The sequence below is a fragment of the Contarinia nasturtii genome, unplaced genomic scaffold, assembly GCF_009176525.2.
Source record: "Contarinia nasturtii isolate CC-2019 unplaced genomic scaffold, AAFC_CNas_1.1 Cnas_scaffold_4311, whole genome shotgun sequence".
Classification (NCBI taxonomy): domain Eukaryota; kingdom Metazoa; phylum Arthropoda; class Insecta; order Diptera; family Cecidomyiidae; genus Contarinia; species Contarinia nasturtii.
The window spans coordinates 2,167,823-2,187,480 of record NW_022201606.1 but is presented as its reverse complement, the minus strand read 5'-3'; the positions used below and the strand labels follow the sequence as shown (position 1 = coordinate 2,187,480).

General features: G+C 33.2%; 2 protein-coding genes and 2 long non-coding RNA genes across 5 annotated transcripts in view; all 4 read right to left on the bottom strand.

The window, feature by feature from the left end:
* Nucleotides 1-367: 367 nt before the first annotated feature.
* LOC116350760 lies at nucleotides 368-6,875 on the bottom strand. The gene is made up of 4 exons (XR_004202051.1): nucleotides 6,398-6,875; nucleotides 6,095-6,331; nucleotides 5,851-6,007; nucleotides 368-626 (listed from the first exon to the last, which is right to left on the bottom strand). It is a non-coding gene; the product is annotated as an uncharacterized LOC116350760 (long non-coding RNA).
* Nucleotides 6,876-11,445: 4,570 nt separating this feature from the next.
* Nucleotides 11,446-12,142, bottom strand: LOC116350908. Of its 2 annotated transcripts, XM_031782905.1 has the most exons (3): nucleotides 12,043-12,142; nucleotides 11,894-11,965; nucleotides 11,446-11,824 (listed from the first exon to the last, which is right to left on the bottom strand). In XM_031782905.1, the coding sequence occupies exons 1-3, from the start codon at nucleotides 12,053-12,055 to the stop codon at nucleotides 11,451-11,453; spliced, it is 459 nt and encodes a 152-aa protein (XP_031638765.1). In that variant the 5' UTR covers nucleotides 12,056-12,142; the 3' UTR covers nucleotides 11,446-11,450. The 2 variants fall into 2 exon arrangements, with proteins under 2 accessions (XP_031638765.1, XP_031638764.1); XM_031782904.1 differs by having other exon boundaries at nucleotides 11,894-12,045.
* Nucleotides 12,143-14,772: 2,630 nt separating this feature from the next.
* Nucleotides 14,773-16,305, bottom strand: LOC116350870. Its single transcript, XR_004202057.1, has 3 exons — nucleotides 16,206-16,305; nucleotides 15,140-16,107; nucleotides 14,773-15,073 (listed from the first exon to the last, which is right to left on the bottom strand). It is a non-coding gene; the product is annotated as an uncharacterized LOC116350870 (long non-coding RNA).
* A 198-nt stretch (nucleotides 16,306-16,503) lies between these two features.
* The window catches only part of LOC116350930 (E3 ubiquitin-protein ligase RNF123), a 17,187-nt gene continuing 14,032 nt past the window's right edge, over nucleotides 16,504-19,658 (bottom strand). Inside the window, exon 10 of the mRNA XM_031782939.1 lies at nucleotides 16,504-16,524. Within this exon, the coding sequence (XP_031638799.1) occupies nucleotides 16,504-16,524 (21 nt within the window). The remainder of the gene's footprint in view (nucleotides 16,525-19,658) is intronic.

Sequence of the window (19,658 nt, the reverse complement as noted above, 5' to 3'; positions counted from 1 at the left end):
TAGTACGTGATAAGTCATTTTGTAGGTTCAAGTCATGAAAACTAAAGTCCATAATTGTATCCAATAGGATGGGTAGGATATTTAGATAGAATTCTGTTACGAATGCGAATAAATCACCCTCTGCAGATGCTCCTTATAACATGGGGCGAATCACGCTAGTAAATACTAGAAAAACTAGTAAATCTAGTGCGAATAATGACGTCACAAACGAAGCCAACTTCACACCAAAGGCCATATAATTTATATGAAAAACTACTGAGAGCCAACTTCACGCACTAGAATTTTCTAGTTTTCTAGTGAAATCTTATTAAAAACTAGATACACTAGAATTTCGTGATTGACCCCATGCCTTATAATGTACGTACAACGGCGTTCAACATCCAACACAACAAATTTCGCCAAAATTTACCCAACGCCACAGAACGATACCACGCCTGTTTGCGGGACAGTTCAGTCGAACGTTCCAAGAACACTTGTCTTCGTTCCATCAATTTATCGTGTAGATCTTTCAGAACATCGCCATGCGTTGAACTAATTATCGAGTCGCTGCTCACCGTTTCCATCGTTCGTATTAACACATCGTAAGTTATTTTCGTTTCACATAGACAAAATCATTGTGCTTCAAACTGAAAATCGAACGAGAGAAAATTGAAGATTACCGAATGGTGTAGAAAGTAGAACAACGACAAAAAGAAATATACGAATAGACTCGAAAAATAATAATAAATGGAATCGATTATCGATTGGTTGGGCCACACGACGTACGATGGCAATCCGCAGACATGCTTGGCATTTTGCTTGCAAGAGCGGCATTCAAGAACACTCATGAATATGTATCTAATATCGTTTGTACCAGTGACCGGTTCGCGCATATTTCTATGTTTGCCTAAATACGCTAGGTAGCATAAATATGCCAAGCATAGCCGCAAACGCAACCGACGCATCGTCGTTCACTCTATATGAACAATGCACATGTTCGTTTATGCAGACGACCGTGCGCATACAATATAGCTCGAATCGAATAGCGACGGGTGCGTTGCGGCTTGCGTCTCCGCTATGCTTAGCATAGCTATCAGGCATAGAAATATGCGCGAACCGGTCACTGGTTTGTACAATATTTCGTTCTTTATCTATGAACAGCTTTAAGCACTCTTACGATCTATTCACGTCTCGGTGTCTCTTCATTGGTTCTGCTGCTGCTATAGTTATGGTTCTTCTTGTCCATTATGTTGCACTGTTCCTTTGCGTTCGGAGAATTCCTTCGGCGTGGAATCAACTTAAATACAAATGAATGTCCGAGAATGAATGTGAGACTTCTCCTGAGAGTTTATTGAAATGTAACACCGCCATACAAAAATTGCTGACAGTCAGCAGTGTTTATATTTAGAACTTCGATTTTTTCAGACGAATACAATGTGGCAGAGGCCTTTATTGCACGAAAAAGACAACAAGCAATACCACCGATTTATAACCCGGCTCGTCTTTTTGAATTGCCATCCCCGAATGTGGAACAACCGACCGAAGGAAGCGATAATCAAAGTGATGATGAATCTCAAAACGAAACGAATGACTCTTTCTCAACTGCCACCGAAAATCCACATTCTGAAATTGAGCATGACTCATATGAAAGTGAATTTGGTGATAATTCATTGACTGATGAATGTCCTTTGGACGCCAATTCAACGAGCAATCAACATGTTTCAAGAAGTGAAACAAATTCACCCGATATATCAATCGCAAATGTTCAATTGGATGCACTTTCTGAAAAAAGTAGTGTTTCGAGCACACCATTTGAAATTCAAGAAAATTCTATTGAAAGTGAATCGCGTGAAGAAAATAATGGCGCAAATGATGAGCAATCGATAGAAAATGTCAATGTAGAAAATCAAGAAGATCCTTTGGCTGATTTGCCCAATGGAATCAAACAGGAAAGGACGATTGATTTGGATGAAATTGATAGTCAAGAGCTTGACGAAATTTTGAATCAAGGAGAAGAAGAAGACGTAATGGTCGCAAGCATTCGGTGTGATGAAGATGTTTACGTTTCATCGGAAACAGTTCCACAGCCAATATCAAACACAAATACGTATTGGGTCAAAAGAAATGATTTACTTTGTGAAAATATTCCATTTAAGGAATTTGTTCCAGATGGGAATCGCTTTTTTCTCGTCCAAGTCAACGGTGCATCACAAGAAACATGTTTACAAGCTGATGTTGTCAAGGCATTACTAAAATGGAATGGGCCACCACATCGCAACGCAACATTCTTCGATAAAAAGTTTGTTAAAGCTTTGATGGTATCATTCATTGGCGTGATCAAAATTCGCAATAACGAAATACTGGATTCGGTGATTGATTTGATTAAAGGTGATTTTTAATTGCAATTTGAGTGCTGAGATCAATTTAATTGGTTTAATATTGTATTCATAATTTTAGATTTATTCCGTGTGCGGGTAAAGAACGTCGAAGAAAAAATGATTGGTTTTGACGAACCAATGGGAGGAAATGACACCAAGTTTTAAAATTGGCGCGCTGTTTAGTTTCGATTTGAGTTGTTAAATTACATTGACGTCCCCTTTGAAATTCGGGGCGCCACCGTTGGCTCAAAGAGACTTGAAGTCTTCACATCCTTCCATTGTGACGAACTATTCCAGAAAATTCGTGATGAAATCCAGCAAAACAAATGAATATGATTTTAACAGTAGCTGTTAACTGAATTTATAAAAATAAATTTAAATGTTCTAGTGGACGATTCCATTCAAATAATAAAGAAAATTTGATCATAGCTAATCCTAACAAGTAGATTCTCGTTATACATCATTTATATTATGCGTTATTAATAATTTAAAAGTAAACCTAACACAGCTAAGGTAATGTATATTGTGCACAATGGTTTTTGTGCAAACATTTTATGAATCAAGTTGCGTTGATTGTCATCACACGACGCTTGCGTATGATGCGGCATCGAAGCGTAGCGCTATGCTCGCCTAATATGCTTGGGATAATATCCGCCTAGCGATCGACAGGAGAGCATAACGCTAGGCAAAACCGACACATTGGTTTTAGCTATTTCATTTTTATGACAGCAGTTTAATTTAATTTTGGGAATTTTTTTGTCAGATCGGGTCGTTTTCGACCCTCATATGTTTTGTATGGAAATACAAAAAATAATGAAATTTACCGATGGATTTTTTTCGCTTTTTTAATGGAAAAACTTGAAAAATAAGGAATTTCCGGGGTTGTAAACCGCGAATGCTCAACTTCCAGAACATTTTAGGTCAGGTCCAACTCCACAAGATCTACTTCCAGCTCCAGAATTTTCCACTGATTACTGAGCCATGCTGATTATTGTGATGGGGTCTGCACGTCTAAGTTTTTTTCATTTAAAAACCGGTATTTACCGGTTGAAAGAAAATTGTCAATATTGAGTCAAAAATGAAAACTTTGTTCTAGAGGCATCCTCTATTTTCATTAGAATGACTCAGAATCTACCTAGATAATATATTTGGATAAATTGCAACGTTTTGTGATGATTTGAATTCCAAAAGAGTGTTTTGCGATAGTGTTTCAATGTCCACAAACCTCAATTCGGCATCGCAAAAAATAATCGCATCCCGTTCGAACAATCGGCCATAAGCATATACCATAAGCATGCCAGATCGCCCGGATAAATCCGGTCTCGCCCGGATTTCTGAGGTAAAACCCGGACGAAAAATCGCCCGGCCCGGATGCTGAAGAAATTCTGGATTTCGCCCGGATTTTTTACAATTTCCCGCGTGAACATGCCAGACCACCGTACACTTTAGCTACACTTTGCTCACACCTACATTGTCATTTTTATTTCTCAATGCTTATTTTGCATTGAAAGTATAGCGAGAGTGTGACGAAGGTGTAGCGAACGTATACAATACTCTTTCACACTTTCGTCAGACCTTTGCTTCTTTTAATGTATATAAAAAGAAATGAAGGGGAACATGCGGCGGAGAAGTACACATGCACAAACGTATATACACATATACACACATACGAATATTCATGTTTAATTTAATGAACAATGTTTGTGTCAAATGACACAATTTTATTATGAAAATTATTTTTCAACAAAGAAAATACATTTTTTTAATTTATTAAAATTATATAAATATAATAAATGTATTTGTTTCTGTGTATTTAATTTTCTCTAGACAATGAATATTTCATCATTTTAATGTTGGTATACATGCGAACTAAAAAAATGCTGATAAATACTAAACTGTCAAAGTGACTCTGTTGACATTTTTTGTGCGCGTTAAGACGCAATGTGAATTGTAAATTAAAGAATCTTTTAATCTACAATATTTCCTTTATTTCATTTAAAATCGATGTGTGAACTATACTTTGCCGTTTGTGTACAAAAAAAGCGAGATAAATTCATTAAAAATATGGCAAACATGTCTTTGGCTTTCATTTGACCCAGTTCATAGTCGAATTTTGTGTTTGCATTCAGCAATTATCATTTTGTGTGTTTAAATTGTTTGGATGTAGTCGTCATAAGAACCGATATCAAGTCATAAGACAAACAAAGTGCATTGGAAATAATTGTGTAAAAGGTTTTCAAATTCTATTGATTGTGGTGAATTTGATATGAAAATTGAGTAATTATTGTATAAAACTCCAAAAAAATCACGACGTTCGTCGAAAAAATTGACACATCGAAAAGTTCATGCGGCTCAAAGTGTACCAACATCTAATGCCATCGACGATGAACACGATGAAACGACGGCGAATGCAACATTTTCAGCAGCAAATGCAAGCTATTTATCATCCCTAAACGATATAATCCCGATTGGTTCAAACAGTACAGTACATCCACAAAAACTGACGAAAATACCGGCGCCTATGTGCCAGGCAGTTTTACCAAAAAACGTTTTTCACGTTGGTCAACATCGCATCTAAATTCCAGTCAAACATCACCAAGTGCTTCAACACGTGGATCATTCGCACGTGGCGGACCCAATTCAAGCATTTTATCGAATCAATTGTATGCAAATAATTCGGTACGAAGCTCATTCAGGCAACTATATCTTGGATGGAGAAGTTAAAAGAAACTATGACAACAACGAACGCCTCACGGACGGTATGTTTTTGACACGATTAAAAAATCCACTTGAAAATCTTTTTTATACACTTATATTTATTTAAAATTAAAATTTTGGCATTTTTTTTCTTGCAGACTTGCATCGTCGATGTTAGGTCGTCAACAAAGTAAACAGCAGCAACAACAACCACAAGCCCAGTAAAATGATACGAATTTTTTAAATGCTAAAACTGCCGCAGAGCCAGCTGTTTCACTGGAAATTCAGACGTCAATCAAAGAAGTGACGTTAAAAATTATGCATTATGTCAATGATACAAATAATCGAACGTTATCCGGCGATTCTAGAAGTCGATCGGCCAGTCTCTCGTTTCGGTGAGTATTTAAAATATAAGCAAACACTGTTTTTTTTTTGCTCTCGAATCAAAACACTTTTACTAAAATCAAATTTGTTCAATTCATTTAGACGCTGCTGGTTGGAAATTTCATTTGCTGGTAAAAGCCGATGGATTCACCACAGACACCGGTTTTGAACAGTTCGATCGGTTTTCGAGTTAATGGTGTTGTACATTGAAAATATTTGAATTCGGTCTAAAAGATGTCAATCAAAATGTGAAGGAAGAGTTGATGTTTGCACGTTTTCGTGAAACTATTTTGTCTCCTCAGGCATACTTCGCAAATCAAGCAATTTTGATCGAACTCAAATCTACCAAACAAATTACATTGAATGGCATCACATTTTCAACCATAGCTGGGACACCGAAGGAAAAACTCACAATTAAACTCTCCAATGAAATGAGGAAATCTTTCAAGCCAACCGTTGCTCCACGATGCCAACACATATGAATTGGATTACTGCTGCTGTTGATGTTTCGGTCGGAGATTTATTTAATAATAGTGCACCACATGATTCCAATCCTTGTTCAGATGAACCTATTTGAAAATACAAAGACATTGTCAGCAACACTTTTAATTTTTTTTTTGAACTGAATAAATTTATTAAACATATATGATACTTACTGCAATTGAGTTGAACGTGTGGCTTTGATTAGATTTCAGTCGATGCTTTTAGCCAACCACAATGTTTTTTTCAGCAGTCGTTCCAGCGCTCGAGGTTATTGACTTTTGTCCACCATAAAAGATGAATGTGTTGTGTTCTGCATTTTCAGTAATCGGTAAACGTAATTGAACATGGCCAAGAATTTTGAATTGTTGAGTGACTGGCGATTTGCTACCGTATAAAAGTACATCCGAGAACTACAAAAAACCGCAGAATTAGATTAAAGCCGATAATATTCTATTCAAGATCTCGTAAAAACACACCATGACGCTGAGCCATCGATTTGATACACTGGAATAGTGGCTTAATAGATTCTACATTCTCGGGTGGCAATTCATTTTAGAACCATGTATTCAAAATGTCCAAATCCTTTTTATAGGTTCATTCAGTCATCAATATTTCTCTTGCCATGAAGTATGATCTTTCGTTTGGCGATAACTAAAAAGAAAAACAATTTCGATGTTTTTATTTATTTATTTCATTCAGTGATTTGATAGCAAAAAAACTGTTGCGTCTCAATTTTCTCTTTGTTGATTCGTTGCCGTCTCGCGAATCTAACGTTGAATGTCCATTCATCGGATATGTATCTTCCCTCAGATCGTGATAGTGAAGATAATTTATCTGAACCCATACTCAAATCATAACGATGCTGCGGCGATGATAATTCACATTGACGATTCAATGATACATTACCATTGCTTCCCTAATTGCTACCTACATCTTTGAAACGAACATTAAAATTAATAATTAATTTATTTTTATCTTTTTAAAAAATAAAATAAAAATAAATTAATTAGTAAAGTAATTGTTTTTCAATAAATGCAATTTACTTTAGATTTTTGTATACGACAATTAAAGGTGATCCAAACAAATGAAAATATTAAAACGAAAGGTGTCTCTGAACGGTGTTTTAAAGCTATTAGAAAACAAATGGTATATTTTCAGTATTTTTCTGTTACTTATTATCGATTAGGGCCATTCCTCTTTTTTTGTTTGGCAATAATATACTTTATTTGGCACAATTTTCGTTGACGATTACTAAATATACGATATTTTTTAAATATTTGTTGTTTTTTTAAGTAATTATTTTTTGATTTAGTATTGTATATAACTTATATCACTTCATTGCTATCATTTTTCGGGGATTGAATATATTATTTGATTTTGGCCTTTAGAGGCCACTTTTATAATCGAATACCAATGGCTACCAACGTTTTTGATTTTTCATCTTTATCTCAGTGTAAAGTTTCCAATCGTTTTGCGATTCCAGCAGAGAAAGTAATGATTCTAACTGTGCTATTTTAATTTAAAAATGTGTTTTTTGGCGATGATTATAATTTTTAACAAAATCGAAATTGGATAGAAAATCACAGGGTTGGTTTACATTTTCATTTGGCACATAATTATGATATATGTTATAATTTTTTTATATATTTTTTAAATTGGGCAAAAATAAATAAATACTACTTCTCATACGAACAAAAAACTGAAGGAAACAACAACGACCGAACAAAAATCTGCTTCAAATCAAATCGAATGCAATCACTTGGTTGTTCAACAACACATATTCACAGCAAACATTTCCGGCACAATGCAATCAACACCATGCACACAAAGTTGATGGTGCTTGATGGCGTATACTTAAATCACCTCATCTGTTGCATGAATTGCCCTTTCTCAGAATACTATTGATACTCGATCATAAGAAATATTCGTATGGATTTTCATCAACCAATACTGTCCTATCCCTAGTATAATTACTTGTGTAGTTTACGAATGCTATAATATGACGGATCTTATGGATTGAATCAATAGCGATAAATGTTGAGTTTGAATGAAATACCTCTCGAAATCAGTTGTAGAATTCCATATTGCTCCTACTAAATTACATTCGATTCAATTCTAACTATAATTTTGTAATTGAAAATTGAGATCTAATTTAGAAAATGTACACCAGTACACCTTAAGACTACGATGAACGAAATAAATACTACAATCTCTTAAAAATCAGCTTAGCTTAGTCATATAGTGAATCTATCATATTGACAATCAATTTTGAATTTAAGACTTCAATACTAGAAATATATCCACCGATTATTTGTCTATTTTCGTGCAACAACAACCGGTTGATTTCATTGACAACTCAAACACAACGTTGCAGTTTCATAAATAAAACCTAATGATACGTGACATGGGCATATGGTCTTTTTTGCAACGATGAATAGCAGACAAATTTCTTTTTCATTTTGATTATTCCAAATCATTAATTGATCTGCAAGCGATTAGATTTATAAGTTTTGGTCTTTTTCCCTTCGATCAAAAAATTCAATAGATCATTGTGGTTGGAAAATACAATGAGCAAGTGGCTAGTATTCCATATGATGGTTTGTTGTAGAATGGTTCACATATTAGGAGGCCAGTTTCATTGAAGTAATTCCTAATTGAAATAATTTTAATAGTGGCACAAAAAATTAATAGTCATATATGTGAGGGGAAAATTGTTGCGAATAAAATGTTATACCTTTGGGTGTAACCAAAAGTACAAGAACCATTAAACATAAAATCTAAGTGAGAGTGCCACTACTTGAGAGTGCCACACAGCCCTAATGGAAGAGATAGAATAACATTTGATGTGATTGATAATAAAAAAAAATATCATAAACAATATGGATCGAAATAGTTTGCAGCAAATCGTTTAAAGAAGTATTACAATTTAAGGAAGTCTCACCTTTTTGCTCGAATGCATTTGATGTTTTTCCAAATTGGATTTAATTGTCACGTACAGAACAAAATAGAAGGATTATTGCACAAATGCACTGTTATGATGATTGGCTGGATGTTTAAAAACAAATCTGTGTATATACATTCTATTGGTTTTCTGAAATCAACTTGAAAATTACTTGGGTTGATAACACCATTCTTTATTTTGAACGCAAAAAATTCAAATTTATTAAGACCTTATTAAAATGATCGAAATAGCACATGCCATATGCAAAGAATTTTGAATGAAATTGAAACTTCGTTTAGTCCATTCACCTTATCTCAAGTATATGTGACAGATCAAAGCTAACGTTCGCTATTCAACTTGGAAATTTTTAACGACGAATCAACACATGTAATACAAACGCAAGTGTACAACAATGCATGCGTTATGCTTGATAGTACTAGCTTTTCAATATGAATTCGCACGTTAGATGTAAGTTTTTTTCAACTTTACAGGCATTTTCTCGATTTTTTTCTTCTTCATATAAATTGAATCATCTAACAATTGAATGGGGTAGAATAAAAACTACTTCTCGAAAAATGTTTAAACACGAAACCTAAAAAAAACTTTCAATGAAAAGTGAATCAATTTTTTTTCGTTCAATTGAAGTGAACCAAAAAAATATTGTTCAATAAAAGTGAACCCAAAAAAAAAATTCATTTTAGTGTATTTTACACTGAAAAAACCGAGTGAAATTTTTTTTTTGGTTCACTTTTATTGAACAAAATTTTCTTGATTCACTTCAATTGGACAAAAAAAAATTGATTCACTTTTTATTGAATTTTTTTTTAGGTTTCGTTTTAAAATAGCAATTTTTCGAGAAGTAGTTTTTATTCTACCCCATTCAATTATTACACAATTAATTTTGCATTATCGTTTTATTTTCTTCTTGGCTGCAAAAGTTTTGACGCAACTTTTTGCAGAATATTGTTTTGATTGAGAGAGGGAGAGCATTTGGTGTCTGAGTTTGCTCGTTTGAGTTGTCTCAACCTACGACAACAATTTCTTTGTTGTTATTTACATCGATTGAACATGTATTAATTGGCTGCAACGGTTGCCGATGACAAATCCATTGAGAAAACGAATCAGAAACACAAAGAAAATGCGACAAAACAGAATATATAGAACATATTTTCGCATACAAATGGTGTCGTTGTTGCTTTGGTTCCGACATTAATTTTTTGTGTTGTTCACAGCGTGCAGCTAAATTACCATGTTTTCGTTATTGTTGCATTTGCTTTGACAACCCGAATCCATCACACATCACACGATCGATGAAAATATAAAAAAAACAAGACGACAACTCAATTTGGTGATAATAACAAACATATCTGATTAACGAGAACACAACGGGTGAGGCCACTGAATCCAAACGAACCACATTACAACCACAGCAGACAAAAAGAGGCGCACTAATACACCAGCCGCGTAACAATATTTGTTTTGATGATTCAAACAATGATGCGAACAACGCTTACGAGAACATGCTCAAGAGAAGGGCACTTCTCTCAGAATTGTTGATTATACCCTTTTTTTGTTGTGACTTTTCATCGTTACTCGATCTTTCAACATTGTCGATCGGCTCTTGTACTCTTATCAAATAAGTCAAAATTGAGCATTTTCTGTTGTTGTTAACAACAAAAAAACAGACGAAAACCCCTCTAAATCAACAACAAATCTTAGAGGAAAAAAAACTCTAAGGAAATGTTCTCTCTGTAAATTTATAAAATTCCGTGCAGTAAGTGTTAATGAAAAAAAAAACTCACATGGCAAACACTGAATTTGCTGAAGAAAAAAACAAGTTCAGTGCTAAGCATGCGACAATTACAGACCTCCATACATATTGTCGTATTTGCTTCGACAACTCGAATCCATTACACATCACACGATCGATGAAAATATGAAAAAAATAAGACGACAACTCAATTTGGCAACGATAACAAACATATCTGATTACGTCATTAAAATACAACAGTATGTATATAATGTCAACATATACGGAGACAAAACAAAAAAAAATTGCAATCATAAATCCGAATACAACATGGGTGTGCATTTGCCACCATTTCAACCCATGAAAAACACGCATCGTGCGAATATAATCGACATATCATTTAAGAGCACTTTATTAATTTTTTTAACAAAATAGTGGATTACACTTTATTTTGTAACATCACTGTTGACTGTGCTGTAATAGCAAGTAAGAAAAACGACTTGTTTGATTTTCAGTTGCAATTTTCAGAAAATTACTAGGAAAATGATCACATTTTAGTGTGAGGTTAAATTATATCTTTTGTCAAAGGAAATAAAAAAGAGCACAACATCGAAACAACAACGTTTGGTCTTCTCTGGATTGCAAGCAAATTTCGAAATCAGTAAAAGATTTTCATTCAAATGCAATATCAATAGATTTTGGACACATTCATTCTGCAGAAAAAAATTCTTAGCCCAAGAAAGAGATGACAAATTATTTAGAAACGATTTATTGAAAACAAATTAAAAAATCGGATTTTTAACATTGCAAATGAATTTTTGTTGATTTGGCTCCAAAACTACTCTCCAATTTGCATTGTATCGTTGATATTTGAAACGCCAGCGGCGTCAACACATGCACATTTTTCCGCATCATTGTTCGTTTGTTCGGTATTTTTCTGTGGGGATGTGTTTGGTGTTGATGCCACAATTTTCGATTGTTCGACAAAAACTGATTTGGCCCCAGCATAAAGTAGTTTTAGGTCTTCAGTCCTATCAGGCAATGTTCCAATAGACCATGATGAATCAGTTTGGTCGGATTCATCTGCCAAATAACATTTTCCGTCATCTTCCCCATCCATACCATAACGATTTTCATTTTGCAACGGCAATACAGCAGTTAAATCTTCTGAGCTGTCAAATGCAATTTCGTCCACGAAAATCACCGAATCACCTTTCGAATAAAAAAAAAAACTATACTTTCCAAATTCGTATGTTAGTGTAAATCAAAATTGAAATTTACCTTCAGATGAATCAATGCTTATGTGCGACTTATCCAATTTTACATTGGCCTTTGCGTTTCCTTGTGCATTCGCTGTCATGAAATATGACACCATTATTAATCATAATATCAAATTCAAATAAAAAACACATTAATAAAATTATACTCACAATTTGAATCCATTTTTTTCCTTCACGATATTTTTATTGATATTGATTAACCAATAACGCGGTTCGAATTTCTCCAAGGATGCCGATACTGTAAAAACTATGAAGAGAAACGATATTAAAGTATTTAGCACTGTTCTAATCAAGCTCATGGCGGGAAATGAACCGAATCTCGATACTGTAAGAGAAAGAAGCTGAAAATGAAAGAGAAGAAAGAAATGTAAAACACTTGCAAATATGTGTATCGTTGTAACGACAAATGGTGTTTGTATTGGTAATAAGCACAAGTGTGTACCAAACAACCGCTCGTATACGCATATTTGCAAGTATGTTACATTTCCTTGTCCCAGCTTCTTTGTATTTACAGTTTCGAGATTTCGTTCATTTCCCGCCTTGAGCTTGATCAGAACAGTAGTGAATATTTTAATATCGTTTCTCTTCATAGTTTTGTACTTTTTCAACAGTACGGTCTCATATAAAAATTCGAATCGAATAGCCATTGTCTTGTTGATTTCATTGTCTTGTTGATTCATTCCAAGAAATTAAAAAAATCAATTTATCGACTAAAATGTTCAGATTTACTCGAAACTCGGCATTTCTTGAAATTGGTGGTACACGTTATGTGTATAAACGAATTTTGGACGAAAACACAGGCGAAAATTTTGCAAATGCTGACGTAGCAGAAATCATTTTGGGGCCCAATTGTAAGTGTGACTTTTATAGTGTATTACTTTTCCGCACACACCTAGTGTGTAAGGTAAAGTATTGGAATCGGTCGAAAAATTAACACCCTCAAAAAACATGTTTTCTGGGTGTTTTAGGAGCCAGGAAACACGAATCTAGCGTTTTTTCGATGTCCGAATGTATGTGCGTGGTACGCTGTACGCAAAAATTTGTTAACACGATAACTTTCAAACAAGAAAAGTAATTCAAAATCTGACTTCACAGGATGATTGGGGGTGCCGAGGAATAGAAACCATTAGATTTTGAGCCACTTTGGTTGAAAGAGTGAAGTGTCATGTCTGGTGTGATGCCTATGGCCATTCATGAGAAAAATTCAATTTTTCTTCCAAAAGTGATATTTAATGTATACTTAAACATTCAAAAATGTGTATTGGGGTGTTTTTTGGTACGAGAAAACCGAATATGACGTTAGTTTTGCGATACAAATAACTTTCGACACACTTTTCATACAAAAATTTCAAAAAAATTGGATTTATTGTATGGAAGCCATGCCTGTATGATATCGTAATGAGCTGAAACTTTGCACAGGTTATTTTTATCATACAAAAATACCGTTTCGAGAGTTTGAAAACATTTCAACGCATATTAGGGGTACCACCCGAACAAAATTTTGGATTTTTCGCTCAAAAACGAAATGTTGTATGGGAAGTACCCTTAATATGCATTGAAATTTCTTCAAACTTTCGGAATGTTAGCCTTTTGTGAAAAAATAACCTACTGCAAATTTTCACATGATTACGATATCATATAGGCATGGCTGCGATACAAAAATTCTCATTTTTAGTAGTTTTTGTATGAAAAGTGCTTCGAAAATTATTTGTATCTTAAAACTAATGTAAGGTTCAGTTTTCTCGTGAATTCTTTGAGTAAAATATTTGTAATAAATGCATGGTGTGGATCACGGTGCGGAAAAGTTCATCTTACGGATGTAAGACATTTTATTTTTATTTGAGTTTGATTGTATTTTTGTAATGATTAAAAATGGTTTCATGTTTCATAGTGAATGCACAAGAAAACGCCACGGCCAATGCAAATTTGGATATTTCGCACATTTGCGTTGATTCAAACGATGGTAATTTTTAATTTTAATTTACATTCACTTATGGGAAAGAATATTAATTTTTTTTTATTCAAAAGGTGACAGTGATTCGGTGATTTTCGTCGGCGAAATAAACGTTGACAGCTTGAATGGATTGTGTGCTGGAATGAATTTGATGGATTTGGGTGGTGTCGGCAAACGTGCTATTGATGATGATGTCAAGGAAAGTAAAGCAGGCATTGCAATTGCAGACGAAAAACCGTTGAATGTTGTTGTTGGTGCAATGGCGGCAAATCACGATGTCAAGCATGATGCAGTCGACGAATCGTTGGATACAAAACCATTGAAGAGCGAACCAAAGGGCTCATCAAACAAATAAGTCATGGAATAAATAAATAATAAAGTTCAACGATTTTTTTTTTTCAAAATCAATTTAAACAAAAATCTAAAAGCTTTGCCATGTACTTTTGCGCACAACAACTCAAATGAAGAAAAATCAATAAAAACTTCTTTGTGATTGATTTAATTTTCATATTCATGGTTTTTTGTATTCTTTTTTTATTAAAACGAAAATGAAAGTGGTTTAAAACCTAAGCACAAAATGTGAGCATATGAAGTCAATATTAATTGAATGTGATTTCTTCGTACTACTTTCTTTTCGGTCGAATGAAAGGTTAGTTATAGAATCGATTTCTTGTTTGTTCTTTTACCTTATGAATTTGATACGGTATTCATGGCAATGTTGATGCAAATATGATTGGAAATACAATGCATATAGAAGAACATTTAATACTGAGAGTCAAGTAGAGAGACAGAGAAAGAACGATAAAGAGTGACAAGAGAAAACAATTCTGCGAATTGAAGAGTGTTTACCACAAATCACTAGAAACCTTTTTCGAAAGCCTACTTTGATTTTTCGTTTTTGTCTTTATTTTTTTATATAGAGTAAATGATACATTTGAACGTCAATAGTGAAACGGATTTTGAAAGCATTGTTGATTAAACTGATGTTGTTGATCTTGGTAATAATAATTTTGATGTGGTTGATAGCCGATTTGATTGTTATATGCTTGGTTCTGCGTATACATTTGATTTTGTTCATTTGCTTGATTATGTCGATACATGTTTGTGTATTGTTGATTTTGGTCATACGCATGATTGTGGTGATACATGTTGACGTATTGGTGTCTTTGATGATGTAAATTTTCGTGATGTTCTGTATTATGTTTTTCCGGCTCATTTGTCTCTCCACTAAGAATGAAAAAAATAAATTGTTTTCTTAAAACTGAGGCTATGATAGATGAAAAAAATACATACTTTTTAATATTGTGAATTGATCGTCTTGAAATATTGAATATTGCTGATTTTAAATAACGGTTCATCGATGACATCCTTTCTTTTTGATTTAATTCGTTGTGCGTTCTTTCTTCGAACATTTTTTTTACTATTTCTTTTTTTTCTGGTGTTAATCCTTTTTTTTTATGCCTTTATGTTTTCGGCTACACACAGATCGATTTGTCAGCTTTTCTTCCGTTCCTTTGTACAATAATTGCACAACATTTAGCACAAAATTTGAATCATGTTCACTCCCTGATTTTATTGAACGGATTTTTCTTAATTCGTCTGAATTAAACAGGTGCTTGTGTGTATCTAATTGTTCCGTAGATGTTTGTGTCGAATCAAAATTTGTTTTCTTTAACTTCTTTTTCAATTCTTCTATTTCTAAATCTTTTTTCAAATGAATTTCTGTCAGTTTTTTTATCAGCTGCTTTGCTTTTTTTAGTTCGATTTTTGCATTGCAGCAAGCTTCAACATTTTTTTCTTTTTCGTTCACTGTTTTTAATTCCGTGTTTGCAATACAACAAGGTCCAGGGTTCGTTGGCGCAACACTCTTTTCGCTTTTGATTTTTTCTGTATGTTTTTTTATACTTTCGGAAATAAAATCTTCTCTACTTCCTAATATATCTTTCCTTTGGAAGAATTTGGTGATTGCGATAACTTGTTTTTCACCTTTCTTTGAAGATTTCATTTTCAACGTCTGACCAGACCACGTCTCTAACCGAATGGTCTAATAATCTCGAAATATCGCAGACCGAAAGAGTGAGTGCAAATAATATATGTCAACAATAATAATACCAACTGTTGCACATAGATTTAGTAGTTGCTGTCGAAATTTTGTATGTTTGTTGCGAGATTCCGAATCAAGGCCATATTTCTTGCTCGTAATAAAAATAAAACTACGTTTTTGTGCATGCGTTCAAAAATACATCACAATTTTTCCAACGCTGTAAAAAAACAAAATAAGATATTTTTTTGCAATTTAGCTCTCGAATATCTGACGAAAATTCATTTAATTCATTAGGCTTGCATTTTATTTCGCTACCTTATTTTCTTTATGCTTTTGCTGATAAAATAAGTTATTAATACCACATTACATTTTAAACCTTTGGATATGATTTCATGCTACTCATCTTATTTTGTCCGATTGAATAAATAAACACTTAAAATAAAAAAAATCACAATATTTTTTAATTATATATGAAATAAAAGAGAACAAAACCTAAATGTGAAAATTTAATATGAAACGTCAAACAGAGTTCCAATATACAGTGACAGTGACGCTGCGTTACCGCTAACGCGCTCAGCATCTGAAATTAGCGCTTGAAATTATCAGGCGATATTTATTCAGTATTTATACTGCTCTGTAATAATGTAATCAATAAATTTGTTTTTAACAAAAATCATTTTTTTTATTTGTAACCATTTTGATAAATTAGTACAATTTTTCATGTTTTTTTAAATTGATAGACTTTTTTTACTTTCTTTTTTTTTGTTATTTGAAGTTCACTCGGTAGTCCGACTGTATACACTTTCTGTGTTTTTACGTCTGCAATCCCTATTCTTGCAGCATCCGGTAAACACTTTTTGAGTCTCCGTGGAATGGTATTCGCTTATTTTTCCATTTCTGTGTGTTTCACTATGAACCACACACTTTGAAATGCAGAAACCATTTTGACACTTGTTAGTGCATCTTTGTGCTTCAAGTTGAAGCAAGGTGCCAACAATCAGAAATAATACTAGCACAGCTTTTGTACGATACATGTTTAATACTGATTTCCATTTCCAACAAAATGGGCTTATTTATATCCGAATAAGTTTAAGGTTTGCACTAAATAACTATCTGAGCCGTATATACTTATTGATGGAATATGACAGTAGCTAATAGCTGGATAATGGCCTAACAAAAACATATTCTCATGTCGTCATTTTACTTCTCCGCACGAAGTTTAATTCCAATGGTTTTCTATTCAATGTTTAATTTTAACCTTCGAATGTATAATTATCTCTTTCTTAATGTTGTTTGCTGCTACTTTGTAAAGTTTTGAATTGAGGTCGTATTGAAAATTTATATGCATTTTAAATGTTATGCAAGCGCAAGACGATGTAGGTCAAAATGCTATATGTAATAGTACAAGGTAAAAAATTTACTTTCTAAAAGAAGTGGCGAAAAACTTTATATGTAAATGTAAAAAGTTCGGGTCTTATGACTATATAAATTCAGTCGGTCAAGACGGCTTGGGCAGGTAACATTACTTTTATATTTATTACTAATAAATTATTAGACATCTCGAAAAATATTATCTAGTTGTAGATGTCTATTTTTATTATGAAAAATTTCATTTATTTCATAAACATTTGTCGATTTGTAGTGCCGTATTTGGTTTTGAATTGCAAAAAACTTATTGATATTAAAATAAGTAAAAAAACACTTCTTTGGAAGTTCTCACTTTGGCGCAATACTGCACATCAGATCTGAAAATGATCTGATATAAATTTTCAGTTTCGCTTGTAATCAAATACACAAACAATTTTTATATTGCGTTGCCTCTATCATTTTTGGAAAAAAAATGAAAATCTCATTTTGATAATGCCCAAGAGGCAACGCAATATAAGTGTGTTTTTAACATTTTACATTATTATTACATTTGTGGTTTATCAAAGAAGAAAAAAAACGAAGAAAGTATTTCATGAAAAAGGCATTCTCTTTGGAATTGTGATCTGTTTTTGAATAATTGTCAGCTATTTATTTTAATCAGACAATATATTTAGCTGTCGTCATCTGGATATTACAGCTCATCTGGATATCGTCAGCAGATGATACAAAGTGAAAAGAATAGAAGTGATTGTTATAGGTATATAAGCTTGTTATATACTGGTATTACTATAATAATCACTTCTATTGTTTTCACTTCGCATCATCTGCTGACGGCATCCAGATGAGCCCGAATATCCAGATGACGGCAGCTAAATATATTGTCTGATTTTAATGCGAAATCGAAAGGTATTACAATATATCAAAGTACCATTGCCCCAAAAATATTTTGTAGGAATTACAAGATGAATAACTCATTTTGTCTCTCGATCTCAGTGAACACGCCGCATTCAGGTTACATTGTTAACAGAAAATTGTTCACATTGCTTTCTCAAGCAGACTTTCATTTTCTACTAAATATATTGCAATAAATATTTCTATAGAATAAAAATATTTGATAGCTTTGAATGTATGCGTGAGCCTAGATACGTGTGCTACGACAGTTTTCCTACAAACGAAACTTTTGTTCGGAATGAATTGAATTCATTATCTTTGCGGGCAAACTACGTGTTGACCCTACCATCCAGCGTGGATTTTTCTGTAAGCTCTCTGGTTGTTTTGACGCATCGTTACAAAGTTCATGATCTTCTATTTAATTTCCACAAATGTTGGTCGCCAAATTACAAATGAAGTTTATGTAATCAGCGAGAGTTTGATTGAAAATTGACAAAATATATTCATTCTTGTATTATCATTTCAACGTGATTCCAAGGCACTCTAACATTTTGAAGATTGTTCTTTTTTATGTTATTTTTCATTACTTTGACATGAATGGGTACCGATGAAAAGAATTTCATTTTATATAGATTTTGTATTTTTGTGAACATTCCTTAATTCACCTTAAATATAAGACCGGTAGTCGTCCCATTTCATTTAATATGCTTTTCAATCATTCATTCGTAGCAAATAGAAGCGATGCTTTTTTTCTCATTTATTTGATTGATTTTAAATTGATTTGAAGTCTATCGTTTGATCCGTTCCAGTTGAAGGGGATTCTCGCGGAAAAAATTCATTTAACTAGAAATAAGTAAATAATTATCGGCACCAACGTTGTAGAATCGATAAATCGTTTTTGCGTATTTGAATTTTTTTTATGAAAAATATCCGATGTCTGGAGAACAGACTTTCATTTTTGATAAATATATTGCAATATATATTTTTATAGAATAAAAATATTTGATAGGTTTGAATGTATGCGTGAGCCGAGATACGTGTGCTACACACTTCATTTCCTCTTCGAAACGAGATGTATGACACACAGCGTATTCTATAAAAATATATATTGCAATATATTTATCAAAAAATGGAAGTCTGCATGGAACAACATAATAAGTATTATACATTTAAGTAGTCTACATTTATTAAAATGTTTGCAATTTCATCCAATGCATGAAATTCTATGTAAATTGGGCAGTGAGACGTTTTTGCGGAGTATGCGAGTGCAAAAAAATTGACAGTCATTATTTTGTGTACTTTTATTAAATTTTAAATCCATTTTTTATTAATTATCGACAAGATAAAAGGACTTTTTTCGTATATGTTGTACAAAATGCATTGGATTCCGAAATCAACTACAAATCAAAAATTGATTTTTTCTCATGGATGTCCATGGGCATCACACCAGACATGACACGTCACCAGAGTTGGTAAATGCACCTCACAAGTGCGCGCCCTTACAAGTTG